Source organism: Puma concolor, chromosome A1 (genome assembly GCF_028749965.1).
Source record: "Puma concolor isolate L17-30 chromosome A1, mPumCon1.1.hap2, whole genome shotgun sequence".
Taxonomy (NCBI): Eukaryota; Metazoa; Chordata; class Mammalia; order Carnivora; family Felidae; genus Puma; species Puma concolor.
This window is the reverse complement of record NC_141667.1, coordinates 54913904-54938573: the sequence shown is the minus strand read 5'-3', so window position 1 is coordinate 54938573 and position 24670 is coordinate 54913904. Positions and strand designations below refer to the sequence as shown.

Genomic DNA, 24670 nt, shown 5'->3' with positions numbered 1-24670 from the left:
GGCTCATGCTGTCAGCACAGAGTCCAACCCAGGGATCTATCTCATGACTGTGAGATATGACCTGAGCCAAAGTCAAGAGTCAGAAGCTTAACTGGCTGAGCCACCCAGGCGCCCCTCCTCTCTACTTTTAAAATACCCTTTGATTCCACTATCTCAGATGTTCCCATCTCTGTGACTCTAATACCTACATGAATGACTCTGTCCTAAGCTATGTTTTCCCATTTCCAGATGCCTAAAAGGTATCTTACCTGTATGTTCCTCTGGTATATCAAACTCACAGGTCCAAGAAACTAAAAGTAAATTTAATATTAAATCATCATCTTGTCCTCCAAATCTGATCTTCCTCTTAACCCTGAGGTTTGTGAGAAAGATATTTTTTATACTAATTAACTCATAGACTCAAATATGCATATGGGGATTTATTAGGGAATAAAGATAAATTAGAATTTAATCATTAAAACAACATAGTTGTTTCCTGGTTTCCTACCTCACTTGTACTAAAATAAGTTATTTTTAAGGGTTTCATAAATGTTTATTTATTTATTTTGAGAGAGAATGAGAGTGGGGGAGGGCCAGAGAGAGAGGGAGAGAATCCCAAGCAGGCTCCATGCCATCAATGCACAGCATGACAGGGGCTCAATCTCATGAACTGAAATCAAGAGTTGGTTGCTGAGTCTCAACTGACTGAGCCACCTAGGTGCCCCATTAAAATAAATTAAACATATTAAACATATTAACATATTAAAAAATTTTTAAATGTGGGGAAAAATTACTAGAGGAAAATGTATATAATAATCTTGGTGGGAGGAAGTCTTTTACGAGCATATCATAAAATTCAGAAACCAACAGTGAAAATATCAACAAAGTAGACTATATAGATTTTGGTAAATATCTGCATAACAACAATAGCAACAATAATAGTGATAATTATCCAAGTCAAAAGACAAACTGGGAGAAAATATATATGATGCATGAGAAATCAAGAGCTAATTGCTATGCTATATAAGGAAGCTTGAAAGTCAGGGGGAAAAGAAAAAACCTTAAAAGTCAACCTTTTAAAGTGTAGAATTCAGGGTGCCTGAGTGGCTCAGTGGGTTAAGTGTCTCACTCTTGATTTTGGCTCAGGTCATGACCTCAGGGTTGGTGAGTTTAAGCCCGGAATTGTGTTCTGTGCCTACAGTGAGGAGACTGCTTGGGATTCTTTCTCACTCCCTCTCTTTCTGCCCCTCCCCCGCTCACATTCTCTGTCTCTCTCAAAATAAAATAAACTTAAAAAAAAAATAAAGTGTAGAATTCAATGGTTTTCAGTATATCCAGAGCTGTGAAACCACCACCACTCTCCAGGGAACATTGCCAAATTCTTGGAAGTGGCCACTGAATTTCACAGGTTGGTGGAGGAGGGGTACAAAAGTTCAACCAAAGGATGAGGATAGTACAATATTTCTCAATATTGTAGAAAACTCTTCCAAACACTGGGAAGGGGTAAAGGCATGGGAGTGGGGGCGGATTTAACATCCAAGAAAGACTGTGAGTTTTGTTTTGCCCTGTTTTTTGCTTAGTTTTAAAAGGTCTACTATTAGAGTATGTTTGTATAACAAGGAGTGTGATCAATTAATTGATAGGAGGTATTATGGGTTAAGTTGTGCCTCCCAGAATGACATGTTGAAGTCCTAATCCACAGCACCTCAGAATGTGACCTTGTTTGAAAATAAGGTTGTTGTCCAATTCATATTTATGGAGACAGGGATGTAGAATTCTCCTGAAGGGAGACACTGCAAGTCTCGTGGTTTAGTCTGCCATCAATGGAGTGGAGAAGTATAATCCTGCCCCTGGAATTTCCGTATTTTGAACAATAATACAAGGTACTGCAAGGAATAAAGGCAAGAGAATCTGAGGACACATATATTCAGTTGGAAAATTTAAAAGAGGAAAGATGAGGAAGTCCTGCCCATCTGTTTCAGTTTTCAGTTAAGTGTGTGGTAATATCGTCAGCTGGGGGTGATGAGGAAGGAGGGATACGTGAGTCAGAACTTTGAGGAGAAGCCTCAAAATGAACGAAAATTGTACATAAGTAAGTTTTTAGCTAATGCAGATTTTTTTTGGGGGGGCGGGTCTTTGTGTCATCTAATGTAGGAGGATTTTAAAAACTTTTTAATTATAAAAATTTTCAAACTTACAGAAAAATTTAGAGAAGAGTTTAATGAACAAACAGCCTTATACTTTCTACCTAAGCTCTACAATTGTTTATTTCGCTATACTTGCTTTCTCTATATATATTTGAAATTAAATTTGTTTTTCTGAAACACTTCAAAATAAGTTGTAGGCATCATGACATTTTACTCTTTCTATGTCATGACATTTTAGTCTTATTAAAAACATCAGCATTCATTTTCTAAAAATAAGGTCAGTCTATCATATGACTACAATACCATTGTCACACTTAGGAAGATTCACAATTCCATATTATCATCTACATTGTAATTTCTCTAATTGTTCCAAGAATGTATTTTATACCTTAAAAAAAAAAAAAAAAAAAAACCAACATACCACCAAGGTCTGCACATTTTCACATTTTGTTTGCTTTATTCATCTCCTTTTTTTTTTTTCCTTAAGACTGTTTTTAGAGTGGTTTTAGGTTCATAGGAAAAATGAGCGGAAGGTACAGAAATTCCCCTTATGCCCCCTGCCAGCCCCTTGTACCTCACAGTTGCAGTGTCCCTCATTACCCACATCCCCCACAAGAGTGCTACATTTGTTACAGTGAATGAACCTACACTGACACTTTGCAATCACCCAAAGTCACAGTTTACATCAGTTGACTCTTGGTGTGGTACATTCTGTGGATTTAAACATATCTATCTTTGTGGTACCATACAGGGCATTTTCACTGCCCTAAAAATCCTCCGGGTTCCACCTATTCATCCCTTTCCTCCCCCAGTCGGCTCCTGGCAACCATTGATCTTTTTGTCTCCATAGTTTTGTCTTTTCCAGAATGTCACATAGTTAGAATTGTACAGTAGATAGTCTTTCCAGGTTGGCTTCCCTTACTAATATGGATTTGTTTTCTCCATGGCTTTTTGTGGCTATGTGGCTCATTCTTTTTAGCCCTGATTAATATTCCATTGTCTGGATGTACCACAATGTATTTATACCTTCATCTAGGTAGTTTCCAAGTTTTGGCAAATATGAATAAAGCTGCTGCAAACATTTGTGTGCAGGTTTTTGTGTGAACAGTCATACTCCCCACTGTTTCTTGCCCCCTACCCCGCCCCTCTCCCTGCCCATCACATTGGCTTTTTGAAGAGACGATACCCAGTTACCTGATGATTTTCTTCAAGCATTCATATAATACTTCGCTAACCTTGTATTTTCTGTAGAGTGATTTTTTTTCTTTGGAGACTTGATTATAGTGCTGCGTACGCATATTGTATCATATTAGGAGGCACCTGACAAAAAGTCATCCCAATATTAGTGGTGTCTTACCATTTGGTAGAGTGTATATATATTTGGTGTATATATATATATATATTTTTTTTTTTTTTTAGTTTGTTTGTTTATTTATTTATTTATTTATTTATTGTTAGTAATCTCTACACCCGATGTGGGGCTCAAACTCATGACCCCAAGATCAAGAGTCACACACTCCACCGACTAAGCCAGCCAGGTGCCCCTGGTGGCACATTCTTTCACCATTTACAATTAATAACTAATCTTTGGGGTCCCACTTTCAAACCTGTAAGTATCCTGTAACCTAACAACTTTCACCTAATTGCCTCCATTGATGTTACTCAGCTAAGTCAATGAGTATATGGAGGTGGCAAAGTCCGTAAGACTTAATGAGATTGTCTAGGGACAGAATGTTGATAAAGAAGAGAAGACAGTCCAGGTTCAACTCCTTACTCCCTCCAATAATTACAAGTCAGGTACAAGATGGTGCAGTAAAGGAGTGAGAAAAGCAGCAGTTAGGTGAAAGGAAAACCAAATACATGGCATTGGCTCTCTGGAAAACAGAGCATTTCAAGAATTCACTGGAGAAATTGCCAGTAGTTTTGCAGAGGACTGGGGACAGAAACGAAACTACAGTGGGTTAGAATGAGAAAGACAAGGCAGAAAGAACTTACTATGTACCTTTTTCACAGGTGGCTTTAAATATCTCTAGCCTGGGGCGCCTGGGTGGCTCAGTCAGTTAAGTGTTCAACTTCCACTCAGGTCAAGATTTCATGGTTCCTGACTTTGAGCCCTGCATTGGGCTCTGTGCTGACAGCTCAGAGCCTGGAGCCTGCTTCAGAGTCTGCGTCTCCTTCTCTCTCTGCCCCTCCCCTGCTTGCACTCTGTCTCTCTCTCTCTCAAAAATAAATTTAAAAAATGCTCAAAAAAAAAAAAAATCTCTAGCTTGTGCTCGTCAATAAGCACAACTTACTGTTTTTCAAAGATTTTACATTTATTTCTCTTCCTTTGGTCATCTCTCTGAATATGAGCTTTAAAGTATTGTGTAGTAAGATAAGATTTTGAAATCTTAATCTTTGAAATTTTTTAAAAATTTTATTTCTCGTAGCACTCTCTTAATTTTCTCCTACCCACCTTGCAGCATCCATAGAGCCAGAATTAGGATGGTTTAAGTGAAAATACACAAAATAGCAAATATTTGCCCTGCTGTTGTTATTCTCTTGAATGTACAGCTAATGAGGATTATGAAGTGGATGGGGGTAAGAGAGGCTCAGTCCTTTTTCCTGACTCAGGGAGAAGAGGTAAACATTGTGACTGAGATGGGAAGGGGAGGGTATTGGAGCCTCTCTGTCATGATAGTCTCCAGAAAATCTAGTTGACAAAAATTTGATTGGAGATTAAGGCTCAGGTGACTCCTAATTTAAAGGAATATTGGGGACACCTGGGGGGCTAAGACATTGAGCGTCTGACTTCTGGCTCAGGACCCTGATCTCAGGGTTCGTGAGTTTGAGCTCAGCATTAACTCTGCTGTAAGAACAGAGCCTGCTTTGGATCCGTGTTTCCTTCTCTCTCTGCCCCTCTCCCAAACTCTCTCTCTCAAAAATAAATACATAAGTAAAACATTGAAAAAGATAGACGAATATTGAATGAGTTAGACCCGGAGTCTCAACAAAAACTTTTGTAAAGAGAGTGGATGTCTTCATGTCTCTAGGTTCTGGGGCCTTCTGTTTTACATTGCCATCACTTTTTGGACCCCCACCCTATTTTCAGGGGATATTTCCATAGAAATCACGAATAACAGCAAAAAGAGAGGATCTGGAGGGACGGTTCCAGGGATGGTGAGAAAGGAGGCAGGGCATCCCAAACTGTGGACGATGCTTTCTTGTCAGTAGTGTGAGCATGAACTGGTATTTAAGGTTAAGGGCTAATGTGGATATACAGGGCCTGAGCTGAAGTACACATGGTGCTCAATTCCCAAGCCCAGGCTTCTGATCACTCAAATTTTCACCTGTCAGCCTCAGTAGACACAGACCAGATCCTGCATGTTCCTGGGAGGCAGCATGCCAAAACCCTTGAAGCAAAAGCCTAAAGGATTAAAACAGTCCAAAGTTCAGCCCTTTCCTTCTACAGATACCACATCCACACCTTCAGTACATCCTAGCCTGGCACTCCCTCAGAAATGTAATCCATTCATTTCACAGCTGATTTCTGAAAGGTCTGAACACTCTTCCCTAGATATTCTTCTCTTTGGGGAGATCTGGGGCTGGGATGATGATGATGATGATGATGATGATGATGATGATGATGATTTTTGGCAACAGTACGGAAAGGTAACGTCACTGGCCTCTCACTCATGTAGTCCTTGATAGAATCCACTGTTAGAGTCATTTATTACCTTCTGTACCTCTATCTTATTATTAAAGCTGTGCTACTTTTTCTTTAGCATAATGAAATCAGTTTGTAACTATATGCACATAAGTGTGATTCTTTCTCGCTAGACTGAAAGCTCTGTGAAGATAGGAACTGTCTTCATACATTTCTGTAGTCTCTGGCATAGTGATTATTAAAAAAAACCTTGGTGGTTTTTTGTTTTTTTTGAGAGAGAGAGAGAGAGAGAGCGAGCACAAGTTGGGGAGGGGCAGAGAGAGAAGGAGACAGAGAATCCAAAGCAGGCTCCAAAGCTGAGCTGTCAGCAGAGCCCAACACAGGGCTTGAACTCACAAACCATGAGATCATGACCTGAGCTGAAGGTGGATGCTTAACCAACTGAGCCACCCAGGCGCCCCAACCTTGGTAGTTGTTACATGACTGGTCAATAAGGATCAGTTACCATCTGCACATTCACTATTCCCAGATGTGTATGTGTTGTCCAGAGCCTTCTCCTGAGGACCCGTATATACAAGATTCTACCTGATATCTCCACCTCAAACTCAGTATGTTCCTAACCAAATGTGTTTACTTCACTTGGCAAATGGGCTCTTTCACCCAAGTTCTTATCTCAGGGAATACCAAGGTCACTCATCCATTGTCCAAACCAGGCTATGGGCCATCTTCTGCTTTTATTTAGATTATTATCTTTTTTTTCTTCTTTAAAAAAAAAATTTTTTTTTTTTAATGTTTGTTTCTGAGAGAGACAGAGAGAGAGAGAGATACGCACACAGAGAGAGACAGAGCATGAGCTGAGGAGGGGCAGAGACAGAGGGAGACACAGAATCTGAAGCAGGCTCCAGGCTCCTAGCTGTCAGCTCAGAGCCTGATGTGGGGATTGAACCCATGAACCATGAGATCATGACCGGAGCTGAAGTGGGACACTTAACTGATGAGCCACCCAGGCACCCCTTTTTCTTCTTTTCCTAAAGCAAATAGACAGTATCTAACACATACTAGGTACCAGTAAATATTACTGGATAAATGATCTGACTTCTGGTCTATTCCCATAGAATTAATTTTCCACGCAGCAGAGTGACATTCAAAAACATATCTGATGCCCTTTAATAGCTCACCATTGTCCATAGGTTAAAGTTCAATGTGGGGCTTGAACTCATGACCCTGAGATCAAGAGTCGGATGCTTTACTGACTGAGCTAACTAGGCACCCCAAAGATCAAATTTCTTATGTGTTTTCTCCTTGTGATTTGCGCAGTCAGATCTACTCACCCTTGCAGTTTAACTTCTTGCCATTTTTCTACTGGTGATATTGAATGTTGTTTCTCAAATGTGCCAAACTCTTGTACTTTCCCATTTGATGTTACATTTCCAGTGAATCCTCTTATCTATGATCCTTCTTTATCTGACTCACCCCTACCCATTTCTCCAGGTCCTGGGTCGTGCTTACCTCCTGACCTGACTTGGATGGGCTTCCAGACTCCACTAGGTCACTAAGTACTTTGCAAAGTAAGATCTTAGTTAACCCCTTAGCTCATCAGGGACTGTATTGCCTTTTGCTACCAAACAATTTTACAGGGAATATTCTTATACTGAAGGCTTTGTATAGATATCTGAAAGACAAAGTCCTGGGAGAAAATTTCTGGGTCAAAGAGCACATGTTTTTTTTACTTTAACAGATACTGTCCAGTTGATTTTTAGTAATGTATCTATAGTGTATCATCATAGTTTTTTTTAATCAGTTTTTAAAAAAGTTTATTTATTTTTGAGAGAGAGAGAGAGTGCATGAGTGGAGTGGGACAGAGAGGGGGAGAGAATCTCAAGCAGGCTCTCCACTGTCAGCCAGACCCCACCGTGGGGCTTGAACCATAAACCATGAGATCACGACCTGAACTGAAATCAAGAGTCAGATGCTTAACTGACTGAGCCACCCAGGTACCCCTATCATCATATTTTTTGATCATTGTTAATCTGATATGGAAGTATCGGCATTTCATTATACTTTACATTTCTTGGATAATAAGTAAGATTATCTTTTCAAAATTAAAGAACATTCACATTTCTTCTAGGTTCTGTCTGCATAGATCTTGCCTACTTTTGGACTTTTAGTGTTATCCTTATTCATTTATAGAACTCTCTAATCAAAAGAAATTCTGCTTTGCCTATCATATGTGTTTGTCATTTGATTATGGAGCTTTTCTTCATCCAGATTCTTTTACTTTTTATGAAATCACAGCTGTATTTTGGGGCTTCATAGTCTTTACAAAATTTCTCCATTTTGAAATTATAAAGACACATTGTCTTGTACTATGATTAGATTTTTAAATTTAATCTATATTTTATTTTTGGTTTGAAAGTGAGGTGAAATATACAACTTCTTTCCTCTATATGGAAAGCCAGTCATCCTGAAACTATTTATTGAATAACCTACATTTTGAGGAAATTCCACCATCGATTATTTCTATTTTCTTTAAGTAGAAATAGCTATCAGTGGCTAAGAGGGAGATGCTGAAGTCTGAGGTTTGAGGAAAATTAAAAATGGGAAAGAGGGGTGCTTGGTTGGCTCAGTATGCAGAGCATGTGAATCTTAGTCTCAGGGTCATTAGCTTGAGCCTCATGTTTGGTGTGGAGCCTACCTAAAAAAAAAAAAAAAAAAAAGGAAAGAAAAACACAGAATTGTTTGGTGACATCAAGAGCCTACTTAAGGTTGGAAAGCGGGACATGGTCACTATCTTTAATATTAGAGGATTTTATTTAGTACTGTTCAACAGTCTGGGTACAAAAGCATAAGATGCAGACAATTGAATTTGTGCAGTGTTGAATTTTAACAGGAATGTGGGAGGAAATACACAAAAAGATAGAATAATGGACCGTTACACCTAACATAAATAGTAAAGTGAATTAAACAGAAGGTGGTCTGGTAAGAATTTTAGGATAAATTATCATCCTAATTGCTGTTATTTATTTTGCCCACAAATCTATAATTTGGGTATTTATTTTGCCCATGAATCTGTAATTTGGGTAGGGATCAGCCCAGGCCATTCATTGCTGTTCCACATCACCTGGGGCAGTTGGCTTGAAGGAAGGGAATCAACAAAAGATGGCTGGATTCCAAGATCAAGTGTCCAAGAACACCTTGGAAATACTGTATCATCTTTGATGACTGTGGTAAACAAAACAATGGTTCTTTAAATGATGTCCACATAGTAATCTCTGGAAACTATCAATATTACTTTATATGACAAAAGGAACTTTCCAGATATTATTAGAGACTTTGAGATGGGAAGATTATACTTGATCAACTCTGTGGGTCCAATATAATCAAAATGTCCTTAGATGGAAGCAGAAGGTCAGAGTAAGAAAGATGTGACAATTGAAGCAGGGGTTGGAGTGATGCTTTGAAGATGGAAGAAGGAGATATGGGCCAAGGAATGCAGGCAGCCACTAGAAGTTAGAAAAGACACGAAAATAGATTTGTCCCTAGAGCCTTCAGAAGGGACACAGCCCCACCAACATCTATTTTTTGGCTTCATAACACTCATTGTAGACGTCTGACCTCCAGAATTGTTATATAATAAATTTATGTTCTTTAAAGCCACTAATTTTGTGTTAATTTGTTATAGCAGTAAGGCAGGGTTTCTTTCTTTTTTAAAGGCCAAATAATATTCCATTGTATGTATTTCCTTTATCCATTCATCTGTCAGTGGACGTTTAGGTTGTTTCCATAGCTTGGCTAATGTGAATAATACTGCAATGGACACAGAAGTGCAAATACCTTCTTGTGATTCTCATTTCAATTCTTTTGGATAAATATTCAGAAGTGGGGTTGCTGAATCACATGGTAGTTCTATTTTAAATTTTTTGAGGAACCTCTATACTATTTTCCATAGTGGCTACACTATTTTACCTTCTCACCAACAACTGTACAATTGTTCTAATCACTGGGTTCTACTCCTGAAACCAATACTACACTGTATGTTAACTAACTTGAATTTAAATAAATAAATAAACCACAAAAAACAAGGGTCCTAATGCTTCCATATCCTAATATTTACTTTTTTTTTTTTTTTTGATAATAACCATCCTAACAGGTATGAAATATTGTCTCTTTGTGATGACTAGTGATTCTGAGCATCTCTTCCTATGGCTGTTGAACACTTTTATGTCTTCTTTGGAGAAATAACTATTCAAATTCTTTAGCAATTTTTATATTATATTATTATTTTGCGTTTATTATTGCGTATATTATTATATCGTGTTGTAATTTCTTTTTTTTTAAATTTTTTTTTTCAACGTTTATTTATTTTTGGGACAGAGAGAGACAGAGCATGAACGGGGGAGGGGCAGAGAGAGAGGGAGACACAGAATCGGAAACAGGCTCCAGGTTCCGAGCCATCAGCCTAGAGCCCTACGTGGGGCTCGAACTCACGGACCACGAGATCGTGACCTGGCTGAAGTCGGACGCTCAACCGACTGCGCCACCCAGGCGCCCCTTGCGTTGTAATTTCTTACACATCTTGAAAATTAACCCCTTTGATGTACAGTTTGCAAATATTTTCTTGAATTCTATAGGTTCTTTTCACTTTGTTGTTTCATTTGTCATGCAGAAAATTTAGTTGGATGTAGTCCCACTTATCCACTTTGCTTTTGTTGCCTGTGACTTTTGGTGTGAGAAATCAGCACTAAGACCAATGTCATGAAGATTTCCTATTACATTTCTTCTAGCTGTTTTATACTTTAAGGTTTTTGAGATGATTTTTATATATGGTTCGTTCTTTTGCACTTAGATATATTTGTTGAAGATATTATCCTTTCTCTACTTATATTCTTGGCACTCCCAACTAGTTTCTGGATTTCTCACAAGGGGAATTTGTCTATGTATTATTGCTGAATCAGTATGTCTGTGGGGAGAAGGCAGGTCCAAGGGTTCTATTCTGCCATCTTGCTAATGTCATGTCTCAGTATGGTATGTTTTAACATTGCTTTAATTTTCACTTATTTTTGTCTTTATATTTGAAGTGCATTTTTTTTTTAATTTTTTTTTTTTTTCAACGTTTATTTATTTTTGGGACAGAGAGAGACAGAGCATGAACGGGGGAGGGGCAGAGAGAGAGGGAGACACAGAATCGGAAACAGGCTCCAGGCTCTGAGCCATCAGCCCAGAGCCTGACGCGGGGCTCAAACTCACAGACTGCGAGATCGTGACCTGGCTGAAGTCGGACGCCTAACCGACTGCGCCACCCAGGCGCCCCGAAGTGCATTTTTTTTTATAATTTCTATATTTCTTCAGAACTGTGGCTTATAATATCATACCAACTTTGTACATCAGTTATTTTAGATGAAGATTCACCATTTCTACATAATATACTACCAAGTATGATTCTGGGGACAAGATAGAGAGGGGAGAGCAGAGACAATAAATATACCTTAAATAAAAGCATTAATGTAACTTCATATAATACAAGTTGAATAACTGGGTAAATGACTTAATGTGTGATTTTATTTCATATTACAAAAATATTAACCAAGCAGCCAGTAGTCAGATGGCAAGCACTCTATAACAAATTCTGTTGAGGTTATGAGCATAGGTTTTCAGAGTGTTACTGAATCTAAGAATTGACTGCTGAGTTTGTTAAAAATGCGTATTTTCAAGCTAAACACCAGATTCTAATTTAGTAGGACTGAGATAGAGTCTAGGAATCCACAAATTGTTGACCAACTTAGTGACCCTGGGAGGAGACAAAGAGATTACTATGGAGTTAGGCATACACTTATTTCTTATTTGAACTGGAAAAATGGATGATGGGTATGATAGAATGAACCTTGTTAGACAATCAACGGAGAGGCAGGAATGGGCCAACGTGTTTTAGCCTAGCTTAAGAGGCTCAGATTAGAAAAGGCCTCCAGTATCACACCAAAAAACCTATAGATTTGAATCTTGAAACCAAATAAGGTTTCAGAGTAGGGGAATAATAATCTGAGTGATTTTTAAAGGAACGTTGATTTGCTGGGATGAGTTGTAAAGATGGAAGGCCAGTGAGATTTAGAATGAGGTGATAAAGGTAAGCATCAAGGGGAGGTACAGAAAATAGAAAAAAAAAGTCGGAAGTCATATTGGTAAAAATGTTGAACTTCCATTTACATACGTAAGGATAGGAAGTTAATATTAAATACATTAAAAATACTCATTACAAACATAATAGTAACAGCAACAATAGCAATAACAATAATAAAAGCAGTAAGAATGAAATAATCTTTAACAGGTCTTTCAGATGTTTACTTGCATCATTCTTGAAACTCCACAGGAGCTCAACAGCAGTTTGTATTGCCTGGAAGAATTATTAAAAAGAGGTGTTAGTAATCTACATTAAAACTAATCTATCAGCCATTATAAACTAAAAACAGGCATTTCCACCTTCTGTAAGGCAGGTGAAGCAATATTTTGTACCATAATTATATTTTTTCATTCACCATTAAAAAAAAAAGTTTATTTATTTTTGAGAGAGAGAGAGAGAGAATACAAGCAGGGTGGGGCAGAGAGAGAGAGAGAGAGACAGAGAGACAGAGAGACACAGAATCTGAAGCAGGTTCCAGCCTCTGAGCTGTCAGCACAGAGCCCAATGCAGGGCTCGAACCCATGAATGGTGAGATCATGACCTGAGCTGAAGTCTTAACGCTTAACCCAGATGCCCCAATATGAATTTTTTATATCAGAAACTGTCAACAAATTTTCACAGTTCATAAAAATGGACAATCTGTGATATGCTGTGAAAGCAAATTCAAAGGAAGATGACACTTATCCATTTATTCATTTCTTACCTTCTTTCAATGGGGTTTTGAGAGCAAAATTTTCTTTACTTTCATGAAGAAAAGCCTTTGAAGGATCAAAGTGTTTGATACCCAGAACTTTATTCAATTCCTCCTGAAGTTTTGTTTCACTTTGTTTTTTCTTAGCAAGCTGAGAGCGGAGTTTTGACACCTCCTATGTAAGAGAAATATAGACAACAAACAATTACTAAACCTCATGTTGGTGAAATGTGTTATCAGTGTTACTGACAAATTTCCCAAGGTGCTCATGTATCAAACCAAAAGGCAAAAAATCACTACTAGATACAGGCTTTAATACTACAAATTATAAAATGACACTGAACAGGTGTGACAAAGGGGATAATGAGACATTTCAGTCTTTTTGCCACTCTACAGATACAAAGCTATGTTTCCGATAAAAGTTCATCTCCAAATTAAATGCTGAGATGAACTTGTGGCATGATAGCAAGAGAAGCTCCAGTAACCTGCTTCCTAATGAAACTAAAAATTATTTAAAAAAAAAAAAAAAGGCAACCATTTAAAGTCTGTAAAAATGGTTCTAAGGCAAAACAGGCAATGAAGAAACATCTATTCAACCAAATCTACAAAAATATGGTAAAAAAAAAAAAAGGTAAGGGTCTGTGGTATTTGACCCAAGTCTGCTCCCTCTCTCGCAACTCCCAGTTTAGCAAGGTGGGATAGACAGCTGCAGGCAAGAACAGGGCCCTCTGTTTCTCCAGCTCCCACTCAGAGGCTTTTCCTGTTGCTGAGGCCACATCCCAAACAAATGTGGTTGAGAGGTGAAGGATCCTTTCTTCTGTGCAACAGGGCTCTACCTTAGGTGCTGTGTGCAGAAAATGCTGGGAAAATGCTGTGTGCAGAAAATGCTGATCACCTTTGCTGCCTTGGCTCATAAGGTGATGATTCCATGCCAGGAAAGGCAAGCTGAGAGAACCTGAGAGTGCTCTCCTTGCCCCTCTCCCCCACGTCTGTCAAGCACTCAGTTCCCAGGCCAGATGTCTCATTCAGAGAAAAAGCTTGTCATTTTCTCCTACTTCAGCTCCAGAACCCTGTCTCAGAGATTTTATCTGGGGGAGCAGGGGTAGAGAAGTAGACTATAAAACACATAGTTCCTAATTTCTCCCCAAAGGAACTGACTTCACTTGCAACAGCATTTGGAGAAGTTCAAGCTGGAGGGTGCTGTGAATAACAGTCAAGGTGGTGGCGCAAGGGAGCTGGGAGGTGATTCAAAATACAGGCAAAGCTGTAGGTTTACAACTGGTGAATAAGACAGCTGGGAGAAGTCCTTCTGGGGTCAGCACACAATCAATCAATGACCTAAGACATAATTCCAACAAAGGAGCCAGAATTCAACTGGATTGGTTTGAAGAGCAATTTATACTCCAGGCACTGTTAAGAGCAATAAGTGACTAGTTATCCAGTTTAACGTGCGATGAGGGAAATAGAGGAGACAGCTCTACCAAAATCAGTGTCATCCCAGGGTGACCGTGGGCACACTTCAGACTGAACCTCCCTGAGCAGCAGTATCAGAGGCACTACACTACTGGGGGGGTGGGGGAGGAGGAACAGACTTCACTAGCACAACCCAGCCAATTACTAAATAAATCAACAAGAAAATAACAACACACCTTGAAGGAAAGGGCTGTAATCAAAGGTGCTACGACATATAATCTAAAATATCCACTTTCCAACAAAAAAGGCAGGAAAGCATGACCTATACATTGGAAAAAAGCAGGGAACAAAAACTGCCTGTGAGAGTAACCAGATACTGGATTTATTCAAAAACGGTTTCAAAGTAGCCATTATAAATATGTTCACAGAACTAAGAGAACTAAAAAAAAAAAAAAAAAAAAAAAGTGTGAATAGTCAAATTACTAGAATCAGAAATGAAAGAAGGGACATGGTGACTGACCTTACCAAAATAAAAAGGATTACAAAAAAAATACTATGAAGAGGTCTATATCCATAAGTCAGATAACTTAAATGAAACAGAGAACTTCATAGAAAGACACAAACTACTGAAACTCTCTCAAAAAGAAAGTCAGTATGAATAGACTCATAAGAGGAGACTGGATAATAAAAACTACCCCCACACACAAAAAGCTCAGATCCAGATGGCTTCACTACTGAATTCTATTGCACAGTCAATGAATAATTAATACCAATTCACAAACTATTTCAAAAAATTGAAAAGACAAAATCTTCCCCAACTAATTTTATGAGGTCAGCATTGATACCAGAACCAAATAATACCAAAAATATTGTATGAAACCTGTAGACCAATATCTGTCGGGAATATGGACGAAAAAAACCTCAGCATATATTAGCAAAAGGAATCCAGCAATACAAAGGGAATTATGCACCATGGCCAAGAAAAACTGATCAGAATGCAAGGTTAATTTAATATCCAAAAATCAACTAATTTAAGAAATAAACAGAATGAAAGTCACATGATCATCTCAACAGACACGAAAAGGTGCTGGACAAAATTTAATACCCTTTCATGGTAAAAACACTAAAAAAACCAGGAATAGAAGGAAATTTTCTCACCCTGATAAAGAGTATCTGTGACAAGCCTGCAACTAATAGTATACTTAACAGAGAAAGTGTGAATGCTTTCCCCCACCCAAATCAGGACCAAAACAAGGATCTCCACTCACACCACTTCAACTTTGTCTGGAGGTTCCAGCCAGGGAACTTATTAGGCAAGAAAAAGTAATCAAAGGCATTCAGGTTAAAAGAGAAGTAAAACTATCTCTATTTACAAATGATCATCTATACAGAAAATCCTAAGGAAACCACTAAAAATCTATTACAACAAATAAATGAGTTCAGCAAGATTGAAAGATACAATTTCAGTATACAAAAATCAATTTTATTTCTACACACTTGCCAGGAACCATCTGAAAATGAAATTAAGAAAACAACTTCATTTACAATAACCTCAAAAAGGATAAAATACTTAGGAACAAGTTTAACAAAAGTGTAAAACTTATAATTTCAAAACTCCAAACCATTGTTGAAAGAGATTAAAGATGTAAATAATTGGAAAAACATCCCATGTTCATGGATCAGAAGATGTAACATAGTTAAGATAGCAATTGACCCAAACCTATCTACAGATTCAACATAATTCCCATGTGAATCTCAGATGACTTCTTTGTAAAAATTGAATAGCTGATTCTGCAATTCATATGGAATTGCAAGGGACCCAGAATAGCCAAAACAATCTTGAAAAAGAAGAAAAGTAGGCGGATTCATGCCTCCTGGTTTTAAGCATTCCTTTCCTTTCCCCTTTGCCCTCTCTCCCTCATTTCCTTCCTTCATAGAATCCCAAGTAGGCTCTGTGACATCAGTGCAGAGCCTGACACAGGGCTTGAATCCATAGAACCTGAGTCAAAATCAAGAGTCGGATGTTTGACTGAGCCATCCAGGTGTCCCTACCCTTTTTTAAGGTTATTTATTTATTTATTTATTTATTTATGCATGCCTTCTGGTTTTAAAACTTACTACAATCCAACTGTAATTAAGACAGTGTGGAAGCACAAGGATAGCTATATAGATCAGTGGAAAACATTTGAGACTCTAGAAATAAACCATAAATATGTGGTCAGCTGATTTTCAACAAGGGTGTGCAGATCATTCATTAGAGGAATGAATAGTCTCTTCAACAAATGGCATGAGAACAACTAGATATCCACATGCTAAAGTATAAAGTTGGACACTTACCTCTCACTGTATACAAAATCCTCAAATGTATCAATGAACTCAATGTAAAAGTTAAAACTGTAAAAACCCTTAGAAGAAAACATAGGGATAAATCTTCAAGATCTGGGATTTGGCAAAAGATTGTTAGAGAATAAAGAACAAGAAACAGAGGAAAAAATAGATACATCAGACTTTGTCAAAATTTTGTGCTTCAACAAACATCAAGAAAGTGAATGTACAGAATGAGAGAAAATATTTTCAAAGACTACATGTGATAAGGAACATATACATAATATATAAAGGACTCTCATAATTTGTTAAAAAAAACAATAATCCAAATAAAAATAGGCAAAGGATATACACAGATATTTCTTCCAGGGAAGATATACAAATGGCCAATAAGGACATGAATAGATGGTCAGCATCAGTCACCAGGGAAATGCAAATTAAAACCACAATTAGGTATCTCTTCATATCCACTAGTATAGTCAGAATGAAAAAGTCACATAACAAATGTTGGTAAAGATATGGAAAAACCGGAACCCTCATACTTTATAGGTGGAATGTAGAAAGATATAACTGCTGTGGAAAACAGTTCCTCAAAAGATTAAACATTAAGTTACCCAATTACCTAGAAATTTCACTTTTAAGTACAACCCAAGAGAAACCAAAACATGTCCACACAAAAACTTGTACATGAATGTTTATGGTAGCATTATTCATAACATTCTGAAGATGGAAACAAGTCAGATGTCTATCAAATGACAAATGGATAAAAATGTGACATATCTAAGCAATTAAATATTAGGTCATAAAGAAGAATGAAGTATGGACACATGCTATACTACATGGATGAACTTTGAAAACACTGCTAATTAAAACAAGCAAGCCACAAAAGACCACATATTATTTGAGTGCACAAATAGGAAATATTCAGAATAGGGAAATTTATGGACAAAAAGTAGTTTAGTAGTGGGAGGGGTGAATGAGGAGATAAGGAGATGATAGTTAAAGGGTAAGGAGTTTCAGTCTAAGGTGATGCAAATATCCTAAAATTGTGCAGATGGTTGCATATTTGTGAATGTACTAAGACCTACTGAGTTGTATAAAACTCAACTTTAAATGGGTGAATTGTATGGTATGTGAATTGTATCTTAATAAAGCTGTTAAAAACAACTTAAACGATTAACTGCTTTTTTAAAGTAATCTCATGACCCCAACATTAAGAGTCATGTGCTCTACCTACTAAGCCAGCCAGGTATCCCAAATGCTTAACTATTTTTGAATACTGCTTATCTTTATATTTATTTATACCAAGGATTTTGCTATTTTGCAAATAGAAATGGATGTGTAAAGCTCTGCGAATTCTTCCAATTACACTGGTGATAGTTTTTGAAAAAAAATTTTAAAGTTTATTTTTTTGAGAGACACAATGTGAAGTGGGGGGGGGGGGGGAGGGAGAGAGGGGTGGGGAAGGGCAGAGAGAAAGGGAGACACAGAATCTAGAGCAGGCTCCAGGCTCTGAGCTGTCAGCACAGGCCCAACGCGGGGCTCAAACCCACAAACTGTGAGATCATGACCTGAGCCAAAGTCAGACGCTTAACCAACTGAGCCACCCAGATGCCCCTAGTGATTTTAAAAAATGTTTAAAAAATGTTTATTTTTGAAAGAGTGAGAATGTGTGAGAGTGGGGGAGGGCTGGAGAGAGAGAGAGAGAGACAGAGGATCTGAAGGGGGCTCTGTGATGACAGCAGAGGCCCTAGTGTGGGGCTTGAACCCACGAACTATGAAATCATGACTTGAGCTGAAGTTAGGTGCTTAACCGAATCAGCCACCCAGGTGTCCCACTAGTGATTTCTAATATACTAATGAAGTATTTGGAAAACCTGAGAACATAATACCCATCTGGTCAATGGTCTAAAATAAATCCATAATTCTCAGATGGATTTTCCCCTATAAACTTAAGTTTTCCTGATATCAAAGTTCTTTGTTGAACTTAAATGTTACAGTTAGAATAAAAAATACCCCACCCTGATATCTTCAGTAGGACTAAGTGTTATTTTACAAACCGATTTGAGTTGGCTATTTTCATCTTTCAGTTTCACAACATGCTTGATTTTTTGCTTTAGATTTTGATGACCCAGTAATTTAGCATAAGAATCTCTTAGTTTATTAAGCTGTTCCTGAGCTGCTCCATGTTCATTCAACAAAGTCTGTTTCTCTGCTTCAAAAGCATCCAGTTGTAGCTGAAAAAGAGGTTTTTTATAATTAGAAATGTTAAATTTACTTGTCTCATAGAAACTACAGAGGAAAAAAGAAAAAAGAAACTACAAGGAAATTCAAGTACAAGAACATAAAAAACAATGGACGAAAACAGATCATGCTGACATATTCTCAGGTTCTCCATAAATTCTGGCTCTTTCAAAAAAACTTTTGTGTATTTCATTTCAAAGGTCATTAAAGTAGGGAGAAACCCATGGAAAGAAGGCCAAGAGCCAGCCTACTCTGCATATCATCTGCATCATCACATTATAACCAATACTGCCCTCCCACTCTTTTTAAGGGTCAAGATTAGCCTTTATCCTTTTTGAAGATCAGTTTATTAATTTGAGAAACACTGAGCAAGATTGTAACAAAATAAGCATCAAAAATTTACATAGATTCATTATCAAAAATTTCTATCAGGAGAGCCTTCTAAACTATTAACTTTAAGTCTCTTATGACAAGGTAGTTCTTAGCCTATAGAAAGCGGCATAAAAAATGTCTGCAGAATAATTTAAAAAAATGTAAAGTCCCCTTTAATAGGGAGTTAAATTGGCACTGGAAATGCACAGCAAAATGATCTTTCAGTAAAATCATGTCACTGTTGTGACTGTGACAGGGAACAAAGTGCCTAAACCAAACACAAGTGAGTGTGGTCCTGACAAACCTGGAAAGGTTTTGTTTTATTATACAGTTCTTTATAAAGGAGATGCCACTTATTCATTTCCTCAGTTAATTCTGCCACTGTGTTTTCTTTTCCAGCTTTTCTGTAAGGGAAAAAAATGAAATTAAAAAACATAGTGTGCTAGAAGAAATAACTGAGGTTATGTGGCAGTCCAGTTCTAAACCTAGATTACCTTGCTTCTTCCTCTTCCAGTTGTTTCCTAAACTCTTCACCTTGTTGCTTGAGTTGGTTCTGCAAATCAGTTATTGTTTTAAGAGAAGAGACTGTGATTTCTTTAATTTCTGCTTCTTTAAGTGCTGATTTGGTCTGCAGATCTAGAAGCATCCTTGGGTTTGAGAGAGGAGAGTCCACTAAACATTTTATAGCCATTTAGTAACTTTCCCCCCTTTCTTTTACTGAAAAAACAAATGAAAAACACAACTCAAGGAACTCTTCAAGAATTTTACCTTCTTAAGTGTGCAAATTCTTACTTTGCAAATGAAGATCACCCAAAGCTATAATTCCCTGGATCACTTCGTAGCTGGCTTTCAACATTAAACTGTCTTAACAGTTCTAAGGCTACAAGTATGGGCAGGTTTTATTCTTCCCACATACCTTGCATATTCTTCATTTGCGCTCTCAGTTGCCAATATCTGATGTTGAATGTCCTCTGCACTTTTCTCGGCACTGGCCACTTTTTCCTGAAGTGCTGAATTCTTCAGCTTAAGATCTTCTATTTCATTAGCTGTTAATGCTTTATAACTAAGTAAAAAGAAAATTAAAACAATATATTATACAATATAAACTTTGCAGTTACACAGATTCAGTGTTCTGAGGTACTAAGGAGCTTATATGGCATAGGCTGTTCATTCAGAAAAAAAAAAGTGCCTACTATGTATATGAAGTATACTTAACATGAAAATTACTCCAAAATGAACAAATATATGATCCCTGCAAATATGGTCACAGAGTTATGGTCTTATGGTAATATATGGAAATTCCTCTCCAGGCCTTGGCAAAAAAATGGGAAATAATATGTATAATTAAATTTGTGGTATATGTTATGAAGAAAACTTTAGAAAACCTTAAACTGCAAAACAGGGGAACGTACTTTCTTTGGTGATTCAGAAAAGGCCTTTCTAGGGAATTTATAGTTAAACTGATGTGATGGACAAAGAAAAGTTATCTAAGGATTTAAGGAAAAGTATTTCAGAAGGAAAAGATGCATATGTGTTTTGAAGCAGGTAGAACACTGCATTAAGACACAAGATTGGAGTCTACCGAATAAGAGCGGCCGGCGCAGATGCTAAAGCCATGGGCCAGTAATCACCGTGGTGCACATCAGCCCTGGTGAGTGAAAAAGAGGGTTAGACTAAGGACTTGGCAGTCAAAAGATGTGAAATCTCTTTTGAAGGCAAAATCTGAATTTCACTAAATACGTTGGATATTGGGAGAAAGGGAGAGAAAGTGATTAAAGATGACTCTAAGATTTACAGAAAGAGAAGATGGGAAGATTAAGATGTCACTGACTGAAATAAAAAAGAATGAGAGAGAGGTAGAGAGAGATAGAAGAGAAATCACAAGTTGTTTTAGACAGGTTAATATTACACGGTAGTGAGATATCTGCTTGGAGGTGTCAAGTAGGCAGCTGGATATACGAGTATAAAGCTCAAAGGAAAGATCTGGTTTGAAGAAATGAATTTTAATACTATTGGCATACTGATGGTGAGTGAAGTCACAGAGTGGCTAGAAACCTCCTAAGGTACTATTTCTCAAAGTAGCAGGAAGGGAAATCCCTTCAGAAGGTTGAAAACAGCACTAAAGCATAATATATGATATATATGTCATAATACATTATATCACTGGCTGTGATATTTGGAATCTTGAGGTTCAGGGAATTCAGAGAATTTGGTAGCACAGTGTTTTGGGAGAAAGGGAAAATTTCTGGGTGATGGACTGGTCACTCTGGCTGACATGTTTCTAGAAGTGAGTGTGTGCATTTGTTTGAACAAGTCCTGGGCTTTCGCAGTGATGGTGGGAGAGGAAGAGTCTCCTTGCGGCTGCACTTCTGTGAATAGTTTTCTCCCCTGAAAGGACAGACTGTGGTAAAGAAATGAAAATAAATTGAAGCAATAAGTCCAAAGATAGAATTAGAAAATGTTAAATTTCCTTTTTAAAAAAAAAAAAAAAATTTTTTTTAATGTTTATTTATTTTTGAGACAGAGAGAGACAGAGCATGAACGGGGGAGGGGGCAGAGAGAGAGGAGACACAGAATCGGAAGCAGGCTCCAGGTTCTGAGCCATCAGCCCAGAGCCCGACGCGGGGCTCGAACTCACGGACCGTGAGATCGTGACCTGAGCTGAAGTCGGACGCTTAACCGACTGAGCCACCCAGGCGCCCGAGAAAATGTTAAATTTCCAAATGCCCATCTATTCAGATGGGTGGCTTTCTCAGTGTCCTTTTCTCCTGTGATCATTTGCTCCCACCTCCTGCCTGCAATAGCAGTTTAATGAACAGTTTGAGAACAAATCATTAAGTACATACGCACGCATATACAACTGTGCTTTGAAGATAAAGCAACTTTGAATTCATCAAAAAGGATTAAAAATTTCTGTTTTTTGATAAGAGTTACTTCGTATTTTGCTTTCTATTAAAATGTATTTAGTTTCAAAAAAAAAAGATCATTGGGGAAAGAAAGTACTATTCAATGAATGGGCATTAAGCAATATGTTCTCCATATGGAAAAACAAAAATAAATTTGATCCCAGTTTTACTGCACACACAGAAATTCATTCTAGATGGAAAAATGAAACTTAAAAAAATAAGTTAATACCTTTTGGGATAGAAAGTTTTTTTATAACTTTTTATATATAAGCTTTTTTTACAGAAAAGGGAAGGTGGATTATCTCCAGGAAAAAAGCCATTTTATACTAAGTACACTGGCAAAATTGAAGAAATCTCACAAGCTGTGGAGAGGAAGTAGATCAATGGTTACTCGTACAATGCTAGTGAGAGTGTAGAGTGTACAAATTGTTTTGTAAAGCAATTTGGCATTAAATTTTAAAGTTGAGCAGTCACAAATGTATGGTTTTAGAGTAATTCTTATTCAAGTATACTAGGAGACTACAAGAATATTAGTAAAAATACTATTAATAGTAACAAAAGAATCTACAAACATTTAAAGAAGAGTTAATATCTACTCTTATAAGAGGATGAAAAACTTCCAAATTCATTCTGTGAGGCCAGTATCACCCTGATACCAAAACCAGATAAAGACACCAAAAAAAAAAACCCCCAAACAAAACAAAAACAAAAACAAAGAGAGAGAAAGAGGGAGAGGGAGAGAGAAGAAGGGAGGGAACTACAGGCCAGTATCTTATAAATATGGATGGAAAAATCCTCCAAAAATATTAGCAAACTGAATCCAACAATACATTAAAAAAGTCTTACACTACAATCAAATAAGATTTATTCTCAGAATGCAAGGGTGGTTCAATAGTCACAAAACAATCAACGTGAACATCACATCAGTAAGAAAAAGGATGACAATCATATGATCATTTCAGTAGATGCAGAAAAAATATCTGACAAAGTACAACATCCATTCATGATAAAAACCCTCTGCAAAGTATGTCTAGAGGGAGCATACCTCAACATAATAAAGGCCATCTACGAAAAACCCACAGATAACATCACATCATACTCAATAGTGAAAAACTGAGAGCTTTTCCCTTAAGGTCAGGAACAAGACAAGGATATTCACTCTCACCATTTTCATTCAACACAGGACTGGAAAGAGTCCTAGCTACAGCAATTGGACAACAAAACAGAAGTGAAAGGCATCCAAATTGCTAAGGGAGAAGTAAAACTCTATTTGCAGATGACACGACACCATATATAGAAAACCCTAAAGACGCCACCAACAAAACTAGTAGAATTGATAAATGAATAAATAAATTTTTAGTAAAGTTACAGGATACAAAGTCAATGTATAGAAATCTGTTGCATTCCTATATACTAATAATGAAGCAGCAAAAATTAAGAAAACTACCATTTACAACTGCAAGAAAAACAATAAAATATCTAGGAATGGAACTTAACCAAAGAGGTGAAAGACCTGTACTCTGAAAACTATAAAACACTGATGAAAGAAATTCAAGACAATGCGAAGAAATGGAAAGACATTTCATGCTCATAGTTTGGAAGAACAAATATTGTTAAAATGTCTATACTACCTGAAGCAATCTACAGATTTAAAGCAATCCCTATCAAAATAGCAACAGCATTTTTCACAGAACTAGCGCAAACAATCCTAAAATTTGTATGTAACCACAAAAGACCTCGAATAGCCAAAGCAATCTTGAAAAAGAAAAAAAAAACACTTGAGGTATCACAATTCCAGATTTCAACTTATATCACAAAGTGCCAGTAATTAAAACAGTATATGGTATTGGCATAAAAATACAGACACACAGATTAATGGAACAGAATAGAAAACCCAGAAATAAGCCCACAATTACATGGTCAATTAACCTTTGACAAGGGAAGAATGAATACACAATAGGAGAAAGACAATCTCTTCAACAAATGGTGTTGAGAAAACTGGATAGCTATATGAAAAAGAATGAAAATGGGCCACTTTCTTTCACCATACACAAAAATAAATTCAAAATGGATTAAAGACCTAAATGTGAGACCTGAAACAATAAAAATCCTTGAAGAGAGCACAGCATTAATCTCTGACATTGATTATAGCAACATTTTTCTAGGTATGTCTACTGAGGCAAGGGAAATAAAAGCAAAAACAATTGATTGGGACTATGTAAGAATGAAAAGTTTTGGCACTTCGAGTGAAGGCAACAGTTAACAAAACTAAAAGGCAGCTTACTGAATGGTAGATGCTATTTGCAAATTATGTATCTGATGAAGGGTTAGTATCCAAAATATATAAAGGACTGATACAACCAATATCCAAAAACCAAATAGTCTAATTAAAAAAATGAGCAGAAGACATGAACAGACATTTCCCCAAAGATATCCAGATGGCCAACAGATACATGCTCAACATCACTCATTATCAGAGAAACGCAAGTCAAAACTACAGTGAGATATCACCTCACACTTGTCAGAATGGCTAATATAAAAATAACACAAGAAACAACAAGTATTGTGAGGATGTGAGAAAAAGGAATCCTTTTGCACTGTTGGTGGAGTTTGTAAACTGGTGTAGCCACTGTGGAAAAAAGTATGGGGGTTCCTCAAAAAATTATAAATAGAACTACCCCATGACCCAGTAATCACACTACTGGGAATTTACCCCCAATATATAAAAATACTCATTCAAAGGGATACAAGCACCCCTGTTTATTGTAGCTT

At 37.2% G+C, this 24670-nt stretch overlaps 1 protein-coding gene and 1 long non-coding RNA gene across 3 annotated transcripts in view; one reads left to right on the top strand and one right to left on the bottom strand.

Annotated features, from left to right (window-relative positions):
- LOC147584171 (uncharacterized) overlaps positions 1 to 24670 on the top strand; it is a 57580-nt gene that overhangs the window by 7859 nt on the left and 25051 nt on the right. The gene's annotated exons all lie outside the window — the stretch shown is intronic.
- The window catches only part of HMMR (hyaluronan mediated motility receptor), a 41851-nt gene continuing 28482 nt past the window's right edge, over positions 11302 to 24670 (bottom strand). The window contains exons 13-18 of the mRNA XM_025923742.2: positions 19909 to 20055; positions 19487 to 19639; positions 19297 to 19396; positions 18437 to 18613; positions 12651 to 12813; positions 11302 to 12160 (exon numbers count right to left, since the gene is read on the bottom strand). Of these exons, the coding sequence (XP_025779527.1) occupies positions 12141 to 12160; positions 12651 to 12813; positions 18437 to 18613; positions 19297 to 19396; positions 19487 to 19639; positions 19909 to 20055 (760 nt within the window). The 3' untranslated portion in view covers positions 11302 to 12140. The remainder of the gene's footprint in view (positions 12161 to 12650; positions 12814 to 18436; positions 18614 to 19296; positions 19397 to 19486; positions 19640 to 19908; positions 20056 to 24670) is intronic.